Source organism: Saccopteryx bilineata, chromosome 10, assembly GCF_036850765.1.
Source record: "Saccopteryx bilineata isolate mSacBil1 chromosome 10, mSacBil1_pri_phased_curated, whole genome shotgun sequence".
NCBI lineage: Eukaryota > Metazoa > Chordata > Mammalia > Chiroptera > Emballonuridae > Saccopteryx > Saccopteryx bilineata.
In genome coordinates, this window is record NC_089499.1 from 38,675,349 (window position 1) to 38,694,981 (window position 19,633).

General features: G+C 45.6%; 1 protein-coding gene across 1 annotated transcript in view; it reads left to right on the forward strand.

The window, feature by feature from the left end:
* The window catches only part of EPHB1 (EPH receptor B1), a 452,216-nt gene that overhangs the window by 304,307 nt on the left and 128,276 nt on the right, over positions 1–19,633 (forward strand). Inside the window, exon 4 of the mRNA XM_066245242.1 lies at positions 3,594–3,749. Coding sequence (XP_066101339.1) covers positions 3,594–3,749 — 156 coding nt within the window. The remainder of the gene's footprint in view (positions 1–3,593; positions 3,750–19,633) is intronic.

Genomic DNA, 19,633 nt, shown 5'->3' on the forward strand with positions numbered 1-19,633 from the left:
ACTGTCTCTCCCCATTTCCAGCTTCAGAAAAATACAAAAAAAAAAAAGAAAGAAAGAAAGTTGCTTTTTCTCTAGGGGCAGCATAGTTTTCTTCTTATTATTATTATTTTGTTGTTCTTCTGTGTTAAATTTCTAGCTAAATAACTGTATTTATTGTTAATATATATATATTTAATTAGCATACAAGATGAGTTAAAAAGGTTTTGTGGACTAGCCTGGCACTGTCACATTACTGAAAGCATTAATTCTAAGGAAAAAATGTAACAGAAATGAGCTTATAAGTTCCGATCTATAAGTTTAATAACTGCATTTAGGGATGCGGTTTTATAAATTAGGGAATGTGTAGATACAGATTTTATCAAAGTATTAACTGATGAAATCTGATTAAGGAAATTCAGCCATTGTGTAATTATAGGTAAAATATATTGTCTAGGAATAACGATTCACCCACTTTACAAGGTAAATAATCTGTGGAGAAGCACAGTCTTCCATTTGGCACCAGAATTTATTTGCCTACTTTGGGACTCAAAACTTCTATTCTGACCCAGAATTCTAAAGGTTTCTGCAAAGAAAACTAAGGGAATGGGTAAGTCGGGGTGGAGAGAAAATAGAATTATTAGCACTTATTAATGGTAACACATTTTAATATTTGAGTTTACTAAATTCTAATGATCGGTGGGAGTTGCTGTGAAAAGTATATTTGGTTGGTCATCTATACAGGTGAGCAAGCAGGTGCTGAGGGATTATATGACCCCTTGCCGGTGATCACCCACCAAGGAACCAGCAAAGCCAGGAATCAGACCCAGGATTGTCTGGCTGCTGCCTGGTGCTCCCTGCCCAGGGGAAGATGGAGTCACACCCCTTCCGAGGACTTCTCTCCTCAACCTTTCTTGGAGCTTCTTTCCTTAAAGTACAGCCTGAACCAGCTCTTCTCCATTTCTTCCCCTTGTGGCTATCCTAGAGGCCAGAGACTTCTGGACACCCAATTCTGCCTGCCTTCATAAGAAATCTCAGAAAGGCACTTTCCAAATCCCTTCCCCATTTGGGGATATCAAGATGGTTGTTTATGCTGTTAACTTATTAAATGTAAAGCAAAGAGGCTTTTAAGTGCCGGAAAGAAAGTGAAAACACCTTGTTTCCCTTGGACTGATACATTAAGAAAATTACAGTGTGGAAGGGGCCAGATGAGGGCATTGACAGGCACCACTTTCCCTCCCCACTTTCCAGGGAAAGAACTTTTGCTCTGGTTGGATTTCTCTTGTGTTCTTCGGCTCCAAAACGGAATGGGGCCCAGCAATGCTGAGTGACTCACTGTGAAAGGGACCAGGTACTTCTGCCAGGTGACAGGGAAGAGACCTGGAAAGAAGGAAGGGAGAGAGGAGGAAACCAGCAGAGGGACAGACTATCCTGAATGGACTTGGAAAGATAGATCAGGAATTCAATTCTAGGACACTTGGGTATGTCATTCAGAGCTCTTTGTTTTGTTTTGTTTTTGGTGTTCTATTGGTTGAATTTTTAGTAAATATTTAATGTTTTTTTTTCTTTTGAATGTGGTAAGATGGATCATCAAATGACCCATTTTTTAATTGGGTCATGACAGAAATCTTTAATAACCTTATTGGATCATCTAGACAGGATTTGCCCCAGTTTGTTCCATGGGACTTGAATCCCAGGGGATGCTCTATCTACAAAGTAGAACTTTTTGGTGAGAAAACATTGCATTCTATATCCCATTTTTGAAGTTCTGAGAAACTGTGTAATAAAAATGACGTTAACTTTTTTAATCTGAATTTTCAAAGTATCTGGCCTCAGAACCCTTTTGTAAGTAACAGGTGCTAAAAACCCCAGAAAGGTGGACCCCATGGAACATTTTTGGGTTGTGCCATTCCAGAATATTCCAATTTAGAAACTGTCTCCCATACAAGTTGAGTTCCTGCCCCAGAGCACTTCTTGAGTAACTGAAACACTATACCTCACTTCAAATGAGCGAAGGAGTGAAAAAAAACTTTCCCAACATTGGAAAAGTTTTCTTGTCTCAGTAGAAAAGCTATGGGTATTTTCCAGACAGTTTATGTGTCTGTTATCACTATTATTTCTCCCACAGTGTGATCTTGGGCAACTTTTTAGAACCTCTTTATGTCCCAGTTTCCTCATTAGCAAAATGGAGGTGATAATAGCTACCCCATAGAGTAATGCATGTAAAGCACTTAACAAGAGTGTTAACAGATGGCGGCTACTACTATTATTAAAGAATACTTGGACTTGCCAGGAGGGAACTATATATTTGGGAAGATGAGCTTTGTATCATTAGGAGCCATTATAATGGTACTTCTGTTTCAGCGAAGATCACATTATATTATAATTGTGTGAGGACACTGGATCAAGAACTCCTTAAAGATAGGCCGTGTTCTCTGAATTCTATGAATCATGTCCTCAAAAGGGTTATGGTAAATATTTGTTGCATGAGTTAGTGAGGTATGTAAGAAAAGCCGATGAGTTGGGCATGCAGTAAGTTTTACCTGGTCTCAAAGGAAGATGAGCCAGAGTATGTTTTCTGGGGACAGGGAGAATTGGGAGCTGAGATAGTGAGAAAGGGCATCAGAGAAGTGGAACGGGAAGGAGGAATATTTTGAGGAATCAGCAAGGAGGAGACCAGCTGTCTGGAGTAAAGGGTCTCTGTAGGTGAGGCAGGGTGAAAGCTGGAGGGATGGGCTCAATGGAGTCAAACTTCTGGGGGCATGTCTCTTTGAAGGTGATCACATAGGGAATTAAGAGAAGTCCTTCATATCTGAGGGCACCTCTAGTGGGCATCAGGTTGTGCCAGCCTTTCCCAGTGTTTCTCACAGTCGTGTACATGATAGATGACACCAAGTGCATCACACATTTCCTGGTTCACTGCTTGCAAAGCCATCCTTTTCATGCCTTACCCTCCAAGACATTTCAAAATGCAATTAAGGGAAAATGATGTTGTTAAGCCAGTAACCTTGAAATCACCTTAATTTCTTTTTTTAAAGAATTACTTATGCAATCTAGTCTTCTACTATCATTCATAACAAGTGCTTGTTAACACAGCACATAGTGTCCCTCACATGTGTTGCAACATGGCATTTAAGAATCGTGGGTCTGGTCCATTGGTCAACCAGGACCTCTTTCCATCCGAGGACATTAAGCAAGATTTCTTCAGTGAGGGTCTCAGGGTAAGGCCCTGGCATTTAACCAGGTAGAACAGGGAGGGCATAACCACTTATAGAGCACTTAGGCCCCAGATGCCAAACTACACATTAGACTCATTTTCTCAATTGAATCTCTAGATCCACATGAAAGGGGAGAATCGTTATTCATATTGTTCAAGTAGAAGAAGCCATTGGTACCAGGAAGATATTTTTCACTAAGGATGTTTAAATAGGGGTTTTCTAAATCTGAAACGTTCATTTTGTGTAGGTGGTATCTCCATGTCCTTTCTTTTCTTTTCTTTTTATTTTTTTTATTTTTTTGAGGGGGGAGGGCACAGAATCTTTTGTTTTTTAGTTCCAGGAAAAGGCCTCTTACTGCCGCTCTTCCATTAATTCTCAGATGGTCTTTTTGTGTTCCAGCCTGCCCTGCAGGGATGTTCAGGGCCAGCCAGGACGTTGAAAGCTGCTCACACTGCCCCTCCAACAGCAGATCCCCTTCCGAGGCATCTCCCATCTGTACCTGCCGGACCGGCTACTACCGAGCGGATTTTGACCCCCCGGAAGTGGCATGCACTAGTAAGTGTCTAGTAAGGGCTCTGGGTTGGGGGCATTTGGTTTCCTGACAATAGAGCAGGGGTCCCCAAACTTTTTACACAGGGGGCCAGTTCACTGTCCCTCAGACCATTGGAGGGCCAGACTATAAAAAAAACTATGAACAAATCCCTATGCACACTGCACAGATCTTATTTTAAAGTAAAAAAAAAACAGGAACAAATACAATATTTAAAATAAAGAACAAGTAAATTTAAATCAACCAACTGACCAGTATTTCAATGGGAACTATGGGCCTCTCACTGACCACCAATGAAAGAGGTGCCTCTTCTGGAAGTGCGGGAAGTGCGGCGGGGGCCGGATAAATGGCCTCAGGGGGCCGCATGTGGCCCACGGGCCTGTAGTTTGGGGACCTCTGCAATGGAGCAAGTGGTGGGCCTGGGGCAGGAGAGACTAAGATGACATTCTCCGCTTGCAGCTCTGGCTGCGGTGCTGAAATGCTGGTGGCGGTGCTGAAATGGACAGCTCCCCGCTGGGCATGCAGGGTCCCTTTCTCCGTTTAGTAGCGCAAGGTCAAGATTGTGTTGTTTCTTACCTCCTCCCCCCAGATGAGAAAGTCTTCCTCTCATCAAAGCAAGACAACTTCTCGCCAAATCTTAGCTTGCCAACCTGGAGAGCTCTTTGAGTCCAAAAATCAAGATCCTTTGGGAGATTGCAACAATTCCTAGTAACTCTTCCTGTTGCCTCCTTCAAGAAGCCCCTTGGTCCTAACACCTGAAAATATCTTCTGTCTTCATGGGCTTCCTGTATTTCTGTGGCCTGTTCTCATCATACTCTCATATTTTTTTCAATTGTCTAATTATTCTGTACTTGCCTTCTCAGTTACCAAATGAAGGTCTTGTGTGCCAGCACCATACATTCATCACCCTGTGTCCCTTGCTGTGTCTAGGGTGGTGCATCTGTACCCTAGCCAAATGACAAGACCAGAGGCCTGGCCACAGTTGCCACCTATATGACAGATATTCTAGCGGCTGGGGCTGATGCACTCTCCCATTCTCTGCTCTGGAGAGTAGGGCAGTCATCTGGACAAGAGTGTGTGTGTAGGGGGGCCCTGGCCAATTGGCTCAGCAGTAGAGCGTCGGCCTGGCGTGCGGGGGACCTGGGTTCGATTCCCGGCCAGGGCACACAGGAGCGGCGCCCATTTGCTTCTCCACCTCCCCCTCCTTCCTCTCTGTCTCTCTCTTCCCCTCCCGCAGCCAAGGCTCCATTGGAGCAAAGATGGCCCGGGTGATGGGGATGGCTCCTTGGCCTCTGCCCCAGGCGCTAGAGTGACTCTGGTTATGGTAGAGCGACGCCCCGGAGGGGCAGAGCATTGCCCCCTGGTGGGCAGAGCGTCACCGCTGGTGGGCAGAGCGTCACCGCTGGTGGGCGTGCCAGGTGAATCCCAGTTGGGCGCATGCGGGAGTCTGTCTGACTGTCTCTTCCCGTTTCTAGCTTCAGAAAAATACAAAAACAAACAAACAAACAAACAAAAGAGTGTGTGTGTAGGGGGATTGGGGGTGAGGAGGAGGCTGAATCCGACTCCTGGGCCAAGATGGGGAAGGGGGGAATTTCCTCACAATCTTCTCCCCCATAGCTGCGGCGAGCCCAGAAACACTACTTTCCCTGTGCAGCACTTTAGAGAACATGCTCCTACTCCTCGAGTGTCAACACAGATGGCTTTTCTGTTTGGTCTTCCCACTGTATGCGGAAGTCAGTACTCCAGCTTAGCCTCTACTTATGCTAGAGTTTTCTTCTGCACTGGATGCTGTTGCCCAGCTTCCTGTGAGCAGAGACTTCCCCTTCACCTCCTCGTTCCACATGCCCCCCACCCACCCCTAGGACAGAAAGGCACAGAGGGAATTTTTCATACGTACTGCAGTTTGATGGGCAAAGAAATGACTGAGCTCCTAGTAGAAGAATTTCTTAATTCTGGCTTTGCTGTGTATGTAACCTTTGCTGGGTGAAGACGAGGAATGAAAGTGTCTTCTAGATCAAGGTCCTGAGGTCAATCAATGTTTATAGATTGAACTGAGGAAAAGCTCTTTCTCTTGTAAACTGATTTTCCCCAGACCTCCCTCTCTGGTGGGTTGATATGAACAGAAATGATTACATTTCAGGACTAGAGTCCCTGTCTTTCTGTTGCAGTATCTTCTCTATTGATTTCTGAGGTGCCCCCTCTATATCTGAGGTCTCTATGACCCTGAGACCCATTGTTTAATGTACTTCTTTGAAAGCCACTTAAAGATGTTGAGTCACCACTGCCTGGATATCCAGACTAAGGATTTGTCTCCCTGATTGCCAGAGCACATACCCAGGGTCTCACAGTGTCCCTCCTGAAAACATTCCCTTGTAATTCTGCTCGTGACCCCTCTCTCACTTCCAGGCTCCTGCTGCAGATGAACTCATGCACATAGAAAGGCCTCCCAGCTTCCCAGGAGGTACACCCTGTAAATGCATCCAGCCCTGTGATAAGGTCACCTAGAGGAAAGATAGGTCACCAAACACATGCTCAGAATGCTGATGTGGAGCTGTCCTCCTTGCCATATAGCGCCCTTCCTGTCCACCTTGCAGGCTATCTCCCAGCCATCTGACATGATGTGCCTGAGCCAGCAGGACTGGTTCCTGGAATAAATAGAAATGTCCCACAGCCTCCAGCCTGCACACCAAGACTCTCATCCCACTGTGCCCACCCATATCCTGGGTCCACCTCATTGAAAGCAGACCACTGGCTTTTCTGTGCTGTCTCTGGCCCAGAGTAGGGGTGAATGCCAGACTTGCCTGTGTGTGTCATCACACCCTGTACCTAGACCTGTGCCCTGACGCCCCCAGATAGAGAGTGCTAGGGTCAGACTAGAAATCACATCAAAACCACACTTGTCCGTGGTGGTGGTCAGGCCCAAGAGCAGCTCACTGATGCATTGTCCAGCCTCGGCCCGCAGGGGCCGGCACTTGCTGAGGGTCCCAGAGGCCGGCTGGGCTGCTGCACAGTGCTAGGCAGAACAAGTGCAAATGAACCTATTATTTTATTGAGCCTCATTATATATTTGATTCATTGTGTGCCAGTGAAGTACTGTATGAAAAAGTCAATTTGTTGGCTTTTATAATCTCATCAGGGTTTTCTTTTAAAGCATTCTAATTGGATGTACCATCTGTTCTCTTAAAAAGGCATCACACATCACCACAGTAAGTAATTTTTCAGATACCGGAAGCATATCTGGAGCTGTTGAGGCCAGGCACATAGCCCTGCACCTTGGCCTTGTGGGCCCTGGGTGGTTACACAAGTGGAACAAGACAGCCAGTCACACGTCCAGCCCAAACTGAGAGGCTGGCTGGGCAGGTAGAGGACAGGTGCTCATCCATATTACAAGTGCCGCCTCCATCCATTCATCTAGGAAGCAGTATGGCCCAGCAGGGCAGTGGGAGGACCCAGGTAAAGGAGAGCTCTGTCTTTCTAAATCGTGTGGACAGTGGGATTCTATAGTGTCCAGGTCCTGTGGTCATAGGGATAAGGGGATAGTGTCAGGAGTGTCTAGGAGCCCTGGCCTTGAAGTCGGACTAGCCTCAGGTTTGACCTGTTGCCATCATCTTTAAATGAGATTATATCAACAATCACACTTCCTCATTGACAACACTGAAAAATTTATAAAGAATCTTACAATTTAAAACGTGCTCTCTTGCAAAGTTAAAATACCTATAGTGCATGAAAATTCGTATTTTTAATGAATTCCATTTATCTCTTGAGACCAGCACATATATATTTATTATATTTTTATAGTGTTAAAAGTATTTGCTTAGCTTAAATTAATTCAAACATTTAGAATGCATGATAACTTCTGTAGGCATTTCTTCATTTTCTCTAGAATCTTCTGGGACAGCCTGGGGTCTTCTTGACCTCTGTGGTCCTGGCAGCCCTGTGTATCCAGCCTTGTCCTTGACAAAGTTTGTGGACTCGGCAAGGATTTGGGTGCTCCCAAGGCAGTGTCAGAGGGGCTGATGTGGGCTCCCGGTGCGGTCGGGGTGGGGGGCACAGGGAGCTCTGTGTCTGGGTGTGACGACGTCATCATTGCTGGGTTAGACACCCAGCCCCTGTCTTCCTTGTTCTTCATCCTCCTGCCGCCTCTGCTTGGAGTTCCGGATCTGCTGCATGAATACCTGGCTGATGGGGGCTCCCGGTGCAGTCAGGGTGGGGGGCACAGGGAGCTCTGTGTCTGGGTGTGATGATGTCATCATTGCTGGGTTAGACACCCAGCCCCTGTCTTCCTTGTTCTTCATCCTCCTGCCGCCTCTGCTTGGAGTTCCGGATCTGCTGCATGAATACCTGGCTGACTGCCCCCTTGCCCAGCCCAGTACCTGCTCATAGTTTGGAGGAGGCCTTCTTCCTGCAGTCACTGAAAGGAGGGGAAGGATGGAAGAGAAGCCTGGAAAGGCTGCTGTAAGGGTTTATCATGCACACTGCAACATGGCAGGGCAACCCTCAAAGAAAGAGGGACAAGCCAAGCCGTGCTGGGTGGAGGTTAGAGCTTGGTCGAGCTAGAGCCAGGTCACAGGTGACCTTCACCTCTCCCTGCTAACAACAGCCTCTGAATGAAGCCAGACTATTTGGACAGTGCAGGGGTCAGGGGAAGAGATCGGGTCAGGGTGCAGCCCACCCACTGGAAGGGGCTGTGAAGGTTACGGGCTAAGGAGCCAGCTCTGAGCTTCAGTCTTAATGAGCTTCAGCTGAGGACCTTGCCACCTTCCTCCTCTGCTGCTTCCCTGGGCCACCGCCCAGTGGCCCTTAGGCTCCTGAGGGAGTGCTGGCACCCCACCTCACCAGCCTTGTGTGGGTTCTTGGAAAGCTCACTGAATTGTCCATTGTGTATAGCGATTGGAAGATGGCCTTCGGCACTTCACAGACAGAGGTCTGAATCTTGACTGTCTCTTATCTTCTCTGTGACCTTGGGCTAATTTCTTAACTTTCTTCCACCCTGTCATTTTATCTTTATGACCTTATAAGAATGTATGCTTTTCTTGGTTGTTATGACGAATAAGCGAAATAGTATTATAGAAGCTTTGGCACAGTGCCCCGTTCAAAGCAAATTCTCAGTCAGTGTTAGAACTTGCTTTGGTTACATCCCTGGAAAAGTGTGAAAACTGCAGCAGATATGGAAACTTCCAGCATGACAGGATGTTGGAGATCTAAAAATAAAAGTGACATCCTCCGGGAGAGTTCAGGTTGTGGCTGTCCCCGAGCCTCACGGCAGAATCCATCATGTCGCCCCAGACCACATGGTCGTCGCGGCCTGCAGTTGCTGGGAAGAACAGTGTGAAGGTGGCGCCACATGACTAGACGTGCTGTGGGTTGGGGGAGGGGGGCAAGGGGGGCACGGGGGCACAGACCCAACATCAGAGAGCTCTGGCTGCCGCTGCACCCTCTCCTCAGAGACTGAGAGGACAGGCGAGACTGGCTTTCGGTCCTCAGGGAGCAGGGGCTCTGTGAGTGCTCAGGGTCAGACTCACTTCTTCCACAGGAGGGTCTTAGGGCACGGGAGGTGTGACGGGGGTCCGCGGAGAGAGGGCGCGGCCGGGAATGCATGAGGAAGTGCACGGCTGTGTGAAACCAAGCACCGAAATGCACATCCTCGGTTGTAAGTGATTTCTAGTTTACTGGGAGACGAAATGGAAAGAAGGAGTTTATGAAGCAGATGAAAATAGATAATTATGCCTTATAAAATTGCTGTCTGTGAAAAACCATGCAGAGGGACTGGTGTAAAAATAATTACCTTGTTACATTTCTGACCACAAAAAACCCTTTTGCTGTCACCCACATGGGGGAAGCTTTGATGGATCACAGAGACAAGCTAGTGCTTGTCTTATTTCTGCATTTCTGCTCCAAATGCAGTGGGTTTCCCTCTGCAGTTTTGATCATAGAAATAGGATGAAGAGGCCCTGGCCAGTTGGCTCAGTGGATATAGTGTCGGCTCGGCATGTGGATGTCCCAGGTTCCATTCCCGGTCAGGGCGCACAGGAGAAGTGACCATCTGCTTCTCCCCTCCCTTCTCTCTCTCTCTCTCTCTTCCCCACCAGCAACCAGAGGCTTGATTGGTTTGAGCTCATCAGCATCAGGTGCTGACGATGGCTCTGTGGAGCTTCAGCCTCAGGTGCTAAAAATAGCTCTGTTGTAAGCATGGCGCCGGATAGGTAGAGCATCAGCCCCAGATGGGGGGTTGCTAGATGGTTCCCTGTTGGGGAGAAGTTGGGAGTTTGTCTATCTCCCCTCCTGTCACTTGGAAAAGAAGAAGAAAAAAAAAGAAATGAGATGAAGAAGGGCTCTAGAAGTCACCAACTTGTCCCCTGGAGGTTCCTACTGTCCCCTCATATGACAGGGCACAATGCTCATCAGCCCTCTGCGGTCCCCCAGAGACCACCCCTGACCTCTCTCCTGACTCACACAGAAAGGCCTGGAGGCTGAGAAGCCAGGTGGAAACTTTGTGTGTGGATCCTAGTGGTGTGACCTGGGGACATCACTACCTTGTGAACAGAAGTTCTCATCAGCAGAACTGGGCATGGAGGAACTCGTATTTGGAGGTTGTGAGCATTAAATGGACAAGTGCCATTGAAACTACAGGGTGTAAACTCGGATCTCTCTACCTGCAATGTCTCGACTTCTTGCATAGTGGGAACTAAACTTTGGTACCCCTTAGGAGGATGGTGCAGATGGTCATGACCATGATGCTGATTTGCTTATTCTCACTCTTGAATCTGCTTCTCGCAGAGAAGGATGTGAACTCGTTCTTCCCTCTCCAGTCACCGCATGCTCCAGTTTATCTGCTTTAAGCTCGGGTTTCAGCCTGTTAGAGGCTGGCAGCAGGCCTGCTCTTCCATCACAGCCATTCCAGGGCCCTGGGTGGTCTTCGTGGCACAGGGATCATGCTCCTCAGATGGACTTCCAGGAGCGTGGTGACATTGCCCAGAATGGAGAAGAGGGCACCAAGGCCCAGAGGATGGAAAGGGACTTGGGATGACAGTAAAAAAGTGGAGTCCTCCGCAGCCAGACCTGACAGCTTTCAGGGCATTGTGGAAAGCTTGTAATGACATCAGCTTATAAACCTTCTCTCCCAGGTCTTCTTTCCTGCTGGGTCATGCTCATCAAGATGGCCAGGGATTCTTTTTCCTTTACAGCAGTGATTTTTAAATGCAGTCCTCTGTTTTTCCGAGCAGCCACAACTTCCCTGGGAATTTGGGAATACCGATTCTCAGCCCCTCCTTAGACCTTCTGAATGAGCAGATCTGGAGATGGTGGGTGGAGGGGCAGCATGCTGAGTTTTAAGCCCTCCGGGTGACTCTGAAACATGCTGGAGTTTGAGAATGTTGTTTTAGAATGAGGTCATATTTCTCTGTGCTCTGCTTTACGACTCCTAAGGAAAGAGGCCGTTGAGCGAATTCCTGCAGACTGGAACAGAAGGTCCTGACCCTTCCCATCCATGTCTTGTGTGCCAGGTTTGGTGGGGGTGGGGGAGTGAACAGAGGGAGGGAGAGGGGAGAGAGAGAGGATGGTGTGACGTGACTGTTAATGTGTGTGTGTGCATGCATATCTGAGGGTTTCAAGTGTCTCACTAGTTCTCAGAACAACTCCCACCTGCTCTGGCTTGGTTTCCCGTTCATTCTCACTTTCGGGTGGCTGGGGCAGTGTGGAGACCCCCAATGTACAGCATCAGCCAGGGCTGGCAGCAGTGACGGGGGAGAGTGGAGATCAGATAGCGTGATCTGGCTGGAATGGGCTCAGGGAGGGCTGAGGGAGAAATGGAGGCAGAAACAAACTGACTGGCTCAGATGGAGGGTCAGATGTGGAGGGACTATAAATGGGTGGTGGGCCTCAGCCTCCAGGTGGTCCTCGGTCCCACCTAGCAGTACACAGGCCTAGAGGAAACTGAGGGCTATCAGTACAAGGAAGGGATTTTCAAGCCAGTAGTGCAAGAAGGTCCCCCAGCGTGACAAACACTCCCAGTTGGGGACTACACTACACTGTGGGGATGGTTTTTATTTATTATTATTTTTTAAAATTCAAACTCTTTGTTTATATTTTTAAAATCATTTTTTATTTTTCAACTATCATTGACACACAATATGATGTTAGTTTCAGGTGCACACCTGGTGATTAGACATTATATAATTTTCTAAGTGATCATCCTGATAAATCTTATAGCCATCTGACATCAAACATAGCCAGTAGAACATTATTGACTACATTCCCTATGCTGTACTTTACATGGGGATGGTTTTTAAAATTTTTCAAAGGTAAACATTTTCAAAAGCATTTGCTTCTCTTAACCTAGGATTTGCAACAGCATGAAAGAGGGTGGCTCAACTCACAGTTAGCTTTACCCATTGCGGAGCAGGGCTATAGTAAGATACACTGTGTGCCCCATTCTACAGATGGAAGAGCTGCTTGATTATTCCCTGATACGTGATTCATATTACACATAAAATTAGGTCATTTGTGCTTCTGCAGGTAGGGGGGTCATCTGTGTTTACCTTGAGGTGAAATTCAGACCAGGGTCATAGAAGAACAAGAGTCTAGGGCAAGCTGCTTCTTGGAGTGCCTGGATTTGGATGGTTGGTACATTTCGATGCAGAATTGAGGGGGTGTGACTGTAAGCTGAAAACTATTTATAACTGTCACTGCTGTTTCAAGAAAGGTCATTGTTGCCTGTGTACACACGCTTTCACAGTTCTATATTTTACAGTTTCTTTTCACACTTGTTTGACCAGAATGGGTAGAACCCTTAGAAGCATCCTAGAGCTCTAAGTTTAAAGCTAATTGCCAGGCACACGTGCTGCTGACATTTCTGTTTCAGCATTTCATCATCAGAGCACTGGGAGTCCCCGACGATGAACATTCAGAGCAGCTTTTCAGGTCCAGCCGCCCAAACTCCTCCTTGGTGTCGGCCTTCTCTCTTCAGCAGCCCTGAGATGGTGTCATTCATTGCACTTGTATTTTTCTGAATATTTGTGATGACGGATAGCTGATACATTTTGCAGGGCAGCTCTATCCCACTGTTAGGCAGCCACTATCCATCGGTATATGAGAGATCTCCTGCATCTCCTGGGCACTACTTTCCTCCCCTCCTCACCTTGGTCCACCATTGAGGACCAGTGTTCTGGAGGTCGGCAGTTCCAGTGTTTAAGGATGGCTTTGTTATCCTTTCTTTATCACCCACTTTAAGTTAAACATCTTGTTATCTACTCACCAAAGCACACGAGTTCCTGAACCACACTATTCTGACTGGCAGGTTCTGAATCTTCCACATTGATCAATATAACTCTCAAAATATAGTAACCAGAATGAAACATGTGACCCTCAGCCCCAAGCAGGGTTCAGTGGAAACACAATAGATTTTTCACCTGTGACTGAGATACCATTCACTGTTAACTTTGGTTGCAGCCCTCACACACGAGCTCCTACCAGACTTTTGGGACACTAAACTTCTAATGTTTTTGTTTTTTCCTTTAGAAAATGTTGCCCATTTGGCCTCTCCTTTGCTGAACTTATATTGTATTTCCCCATGTATAAGACACACCTTTATAATTCCCCAATATATACACACCTTTATGTATATATATGTGTGTGTGTGTGTGTGTGTGTGTGTGTGTGTGTGTCTGCCTCACTGTATTGTCATGGGTATTAAATGTAACACTGTTGAGAACAGTGTTTGGCATGCAGGAAGCATTCAGTAAAAGTAACCTATGTTATTTTATTACTATTATTGGAGTTGCATACCCTATTTTTATGTTATTTTCAAAGCTGCTAAAATCCCAACACTGGCATTGTCATTTAGCTAACATTTCTTCCTTGGATACACATAGATTTCTGTAGTTTTTTTCAAATATCAATACCATTGTTGAAGTCTAGGTATGTCATACACACACACACACACACACACACACCCTTTTTCTCTGTGGGGTCATAAACTTTTAGAAAAAGAAACAATGTCATTTGGCTTGATTTGTATTTATAGACACATGCTGGTTCTTGTCACTCTTTCCTTGAGGCTCATGAAGCACTTATTTCACCGTAAAGTTTCAAAAGTGGGAGGGAATTGAGGTCAAATTTATTTATTTACTTCTATTCTTTTATTTTAAATTTTATTTAGAAAACTAACTTTAACAAGATGACATTGATCAATAAGAGTACATAGGTTTCAGATAAACATTTTTTATAGTATTTGAACTGTTGATTATGTTGTATATCCTCACCCAAAGTCAAATAATTTTCTGTCACCTTCTATTTGTCCCTCTATACCCTACCCCACCCCCTTTTCCACCCTCTCCCTCATATCCCCTTTCTCCTGGTAACCACTTCACTTTTATCTGTGTCCATGAGTCTCAGTTTTATATCCCACCTATGTGTGAAACCATGCAGTTCTTAGCTTTTTTTGATTTACTTATTTCACTCAGTATAATGTTATCAAGGTCCATCCATTGTGTGTAAATGTCACTATGTCATTATTTCTTATGGCTGAGTAGTATTCTATTGTATATATGTACCACATCTTCTTGGCCCAATCCTCTACCGAGGGACATATTGGTTGTTTCCATGTCTTGGCCACTGTGAATAATGCTGAGATGAACATAGGGGTGCATGTGTCTTTACGTACCAATGTTTTCAAGTTTTGGGGGCGGATACCCAGTAGAGAGATTGCTGGGTCATATGGTAATACTATTCTTAATTTTTTGAGGAACCACCATAAATTCTTCCATAATGGATATACTAATTTCCATTCCCACCAGCAGTGAGTGAGGGTTCCTTTTTCTCCACAGCCTCCCCAACACTTGTTATTACCTGTCTTTTGGACAATAGCCAATCTAACAGGTGTGAGGTGGTATCTCACTGTAGTTATGATTTGCATTTCTCAAATAGCTAGTGAAGATGAAGATGAACATCTTTTCATATATCTGTAGGCCATTTGTATATCCTCTTGGGAGAAGTATCTGTTCAGGTCCTCTCCCCATTTTTTAATTGGATTGTTTGCTTGTTTGTTGCTGAGCCTTGTAGTTCTTTGTATATTTTGGATACTAACCCCTTATTGGAGCTGTTGTTTGCAAATGTAATCTTCCATTTAGTTGGCTGCCTATTTGTTTTGTAGTCAGTTTCTTTTGCTGTGAAGAAGCTTTTTAGTTTAATATAGTCCCATTAATTTATTTTTACCTTCACTTCCCTTGTTTTGGGGGTCAAATTCACAAATTGTTCTTATGGCCAGGGTCCATGAGCTTAGTACCTATGTTTTCTTCCATGTAATTTATTGTTTCAGATCTTATATTTAGGTCTTTGATCTATTTGAAAAATATTTTGTGCAGGGGGACAAACTGTAGTCAAGTTTCATTCTTTTGCATGTGGCTTTCCAATTTTCCCAGCACCATTTATTGAAAAGGATTTCTTTTCTCTATTGTGTGTTTTTGGCTCCTTTTTCGAAGATGATTTGTCCATCTGTATGTGGTTTTATTTCTGGGCTCTTGATTCTGTGGCATTGGTCTGATTATCTGTCTGCCAACACCATGCTGTTTTGATGATCATCGCTCTATATTATAATTTGAAGTTAGGCAGTATGATACCTCCAGCTTCATTCTTTTCCCTCAGGACTGCTTTGGCTATTCAGGGTTTTTTATGGTTACATGTAATCCTGGTAATTTTTTGTTCTGTTTCTTTAAATGACATTGGGATTTTGATGAGGATTGCATTAAGTTTGTATATTGCTTTGGGTAATATAGCCATTTAAAAAAATCAAAAACAAAACACCCACATAAAATAAGAATAAAGTATATCAAAGTTAAAAAGAATGAAATTCAAAAGATAAAAATAAAAAAATAAGGATAAAATGGAAAAAAGCAAGAAAAGAAAAATAGAAAAGGAAAAATAAATTTTGGTTTGAGGGGTTTCTTTCAATAGGTGTCATTGTATTACAACTTTTAGCTCTGTGAAATTCTTGGGCTTTCCTCCACTGAGATGTTGCTGTGGCAATGATGTAGGTGGGGCCACAGTTAAGTTGGTGGGTGAGGCATGTGGTGAGGGCTTTACAGCTTCAGCTTTATGCCTTCAGCTTTCCAGCTTTCCGGGTCTAGCAATGGATCTTATACTTCCAGGCACTCCTTACCACATCATAACAGACCTAAGGACCAGATTTGGAGCACTTCTGTTCTTCAGGAGAGAGAGTGGCTCTGGAGAGCTAGCTGTGGGGTTTGTCACTGCTACTGTTGGTACCACGAGGTTAGGGAGGCAGGATCTGGGAGGCTGGGAGCCACATTTTAGCTTTCTCTGTGTCTGCTGAGTGCAGGCTGTAGGCAGACCACGGGGAGCCTGGCTGTGTCCCCATACTCTGGTTGCTTTGTTTTATCTCCCTCTCTGCCCCTCTGTCTCACTGCTCTTCCTGGCAGAAGTAGACTCGGTCACTCTGAGTTTTCCTCTCTGTAACCCTCCTCAGGCAAAATCCAGAGAGCTTAAGCTTCCCTCCTCCAGGTTGTCCAGCAGAGAAAAAAAACCACCCAGACACTCCAGGTTTGTCCCCTGTCCTCTCCAAAGCCCACCATGAATGTGTTTTATCTTCCACCCCTCTTTTCACCCTATCCCACCTTTTGTCCATTAGGTGTGTGGATCTTTCAGGCATGCCTGCGAGCCTAGTTAGGGTTCCTTTGCTGCATTATAGTCATTTAATTTGTTGAAATTTCAAGAGGAGAGATCAGGAGTGTCTCTCATGCTACCATTACTCTGACGTCACTTTACTCGTTCTCTATTTACCTCTATTTTGAAGATTAGACAAAGCTGCTATTCACTTCATGGTTTTTAGGACCTTTTATTGCCATGAATGCTTATTGGTGGCCTTTATGCAATGGCTCTGATGGCCGATTTGCTGGTTTTGGTCCCAGGAAGGGTTGCTCTGGGATGGATGCTGGAGCTTGATCTATAGTTCAGAGTTCTTAAACCTTCTCTAATCTAATTATCCTCTAGAATAAAGACAAATAGAAGTGAGTGTTGTGTATCCTCTGCCCTCTGCCAGGGTCCCACTGCATCCCCTTGACTGCCCTGTCAGTATTCTACAATGATTAGAGTTATTTGGTATAGGGCTCCACTGAACTGGTAGCTCTTGACATGATGATCTGATTTTTTTTTTACTGCCTTCCATGACCTTATACAATAGGTGCCCAATGTGGTCAAGTGGTAAGAGCCCTTCTGTTGGGATCAGGTAGACCAAGGTTGACTCTTGGCTTTACCCCGCCCTTGCAGTGTGGCCATAGGTAGATTTATTCACCTTTCTGAACCTCTATTGCTTTTCCATAAAATTAAGACATTGATTATTTTTGTGCAAGTTATGACAGTGTATTTAAAATGCGTAACTCAGTGTCAGACATATGGTAAGTGTTCAATAAATTGTCTTTTTTGGTTCTTATGAATAATTTTTAAGAGGTGAGATCATATCTAAATTGCACAGCCCAAAATAAGAACAGAATAGAAGGGTGGGAGAAATCTTCATTTTAGAGCAAATGGTCCTGGAGAACCACCCCAGATTGGCGAATTCTGATCTCATCACCCTGTTCCCATCTTCTCCCCATCATAATGTGATCACAAATTAGTGTATCACCTGTGCAGACCATCTTGATGCCCCAGCTCCTCATAGGTGGTCCCCAGATGTGACTATGGTCCTGATTCCCCAGTCTCCCCCTTTTTTAACCCTATAACTCAACATAAGATCCTGATCCAATTCTGACACCAGAGGCCAAATCCAAGCCCATATTGGGGTCTGGGACATATCTCATTCTTAGACCTCTGGCCAGTGTCCTCCTTTTAGTCACCTTCCAAAGACATTGCTGCCAGTCATTCCTGGAACTCATATTGGCCCGCTGCACCCCCCTGCTACTGATCATTGACCCTGTCTAGGAACTAAGCTTAGAATCTACCCTCAACTCACTTATAGTGGCTGGAGTCCCAGACTCCACCCTCTTCTTTATTCCCTGACTTCCCAGCTGCCATATTGGAAACCTGGTACCAGCCAATCCTCTTCCAAACCAAGACTATGATCTTCTGGACTCCCTGGCTTGGTAACACATGTGGATGCAACAATATGGATGCAGAGACCTACAAAAATACCTGATAGTTTCACTTAGATGGGACAGAGACCAAGGGTCCCAAATGTGTTTGAATCTCATCAGAGATTTAGAAGGCAGCTACTTTCAACTTAGTGTAAGTATAGATTCTGAACACTGTTCAAGAGAGCAAAAGCTGTCTGAGTAGTTAGTGAGACCCCAACTAAAAGTCTGTGAAGAGGTGGTGGAGACGCCTGCCAAGAGGGAGTCTATTCTGCACTGTGTGGGAGTTTGGGTGAAGTGAGTACTATAGTTTGGGCATATCCATGCTGCCTGAATTATATGTGGTATAGGACCAGGATGCCAGCATTTTGTAATGATTTATTTTGAGAATGTGTGTCTGGTCTTCTGGGAAACTTTCTATACAATTGGCTGTAGAGTGCCCAATCAGAGCCAGGCATCTGATATGGGGTTAGATGTGGGCTTAATGAAGTCCCCAGTGGATACATGATCATGGATGACATTGCAAAGAAAGAACAGACTGCAGGTCTGAAGTCAGCCTCTGGAATGGCCAGGATTCCCTTCAGCCCGTGCCAGAGATCATCTCTGCCCAACACATCAAAAGTGCTCTGATTCTGAAGCCACAACAAAAGGAGTGGTTTGTCTCACAGAGGTTAAGGGATAGAGAGCCACAGGCTGCTTGAGTACAAAGGTCCCTCTGTTCTTATTTGGTAGAGAGGATAGAGAGAAGTTCAGGACAATGGTAGTAGTGGTGTGCTGTCCCCCACCCCCACTATGTAGCTGTGAGTTTAGACTTGCAAGTGGCCTTTTTTTTAATTTATTTTAAAATTTTTAATTTTTCTGAAGTGAGAAGCAGGGAGGCAGACAGACAGACTCACGCATCACCCAACCAGGATCCAACAGGCATACCCACCAGGGGGCAATGCTCTGCCCATCTGGGTCATTGCTGTGTTGCAACCAGAGCCATTCTAGCACCTGAGGCGGAGGCCATGGAGCCATCCTCAGCACCCAGGCCAACTTTGCTCCAATGGGGCCTTGGCTGTGGGAAGAGAAGAGAGAGATAGAGATAAAGGAGGGTAGGAGAGGGTAGAGAAGCAGATGAGTGCTTCTCCTATGTGCCCTGACTGGGAATCTAACCCGGGACTTTCACATGCTGGGCCAGCGCTCTACTGCTGAGCCAACTGGCCAGGGCCGCAAGTGGCCTTTTGAGCAGCTCCCTAGGTGACCTCTGAGCTCTGCTTACCTTAGAAATGGAAATCAAAGACTGGCTTTGCTGAGCCAGACATGCACAGAAGGTGGGTGGTTGGGGTGGGGGATAGCAGGTGGCAGTGGGAAGCCATGGTCACCACCAAGCCCTGTTAGTGCTCAGTGAACAGAGATAGAAAGCTGTCAGTTCCCCCAGAGAGGATGCTGTCTGCTGGCCAGCAAAGGGGAACTTGCAGGTGAGGTAAGAACTCACTGTCCCTGTGAGTGAAACAGCAGGCTTTGTGGCTATACCCAGTGACAGGGCCAGCGTGTAGTTGTCACAAGGGGCACCGTGCCTGTGCCTGGGTGGGTTTGGGATGGTTCAGGGCCTGAGTTTGCAACAATTAGAAATGACATACCAGAACAAATTGCTCTGTAGGAGGCTCAGCCCAAGTAAGATCAGTCTATCTGTTGTGCCAATGACTGAAGAGTGTTCTAAGGTCATGTGACTTCAAGAAGACTGACCGGCTTAGACTGTTGCCTCTGATGAAAGCAAACACCTTCGAGCCTATTCTGGAAGAGTGTGGCCTAGTGAGTGGGTCTTT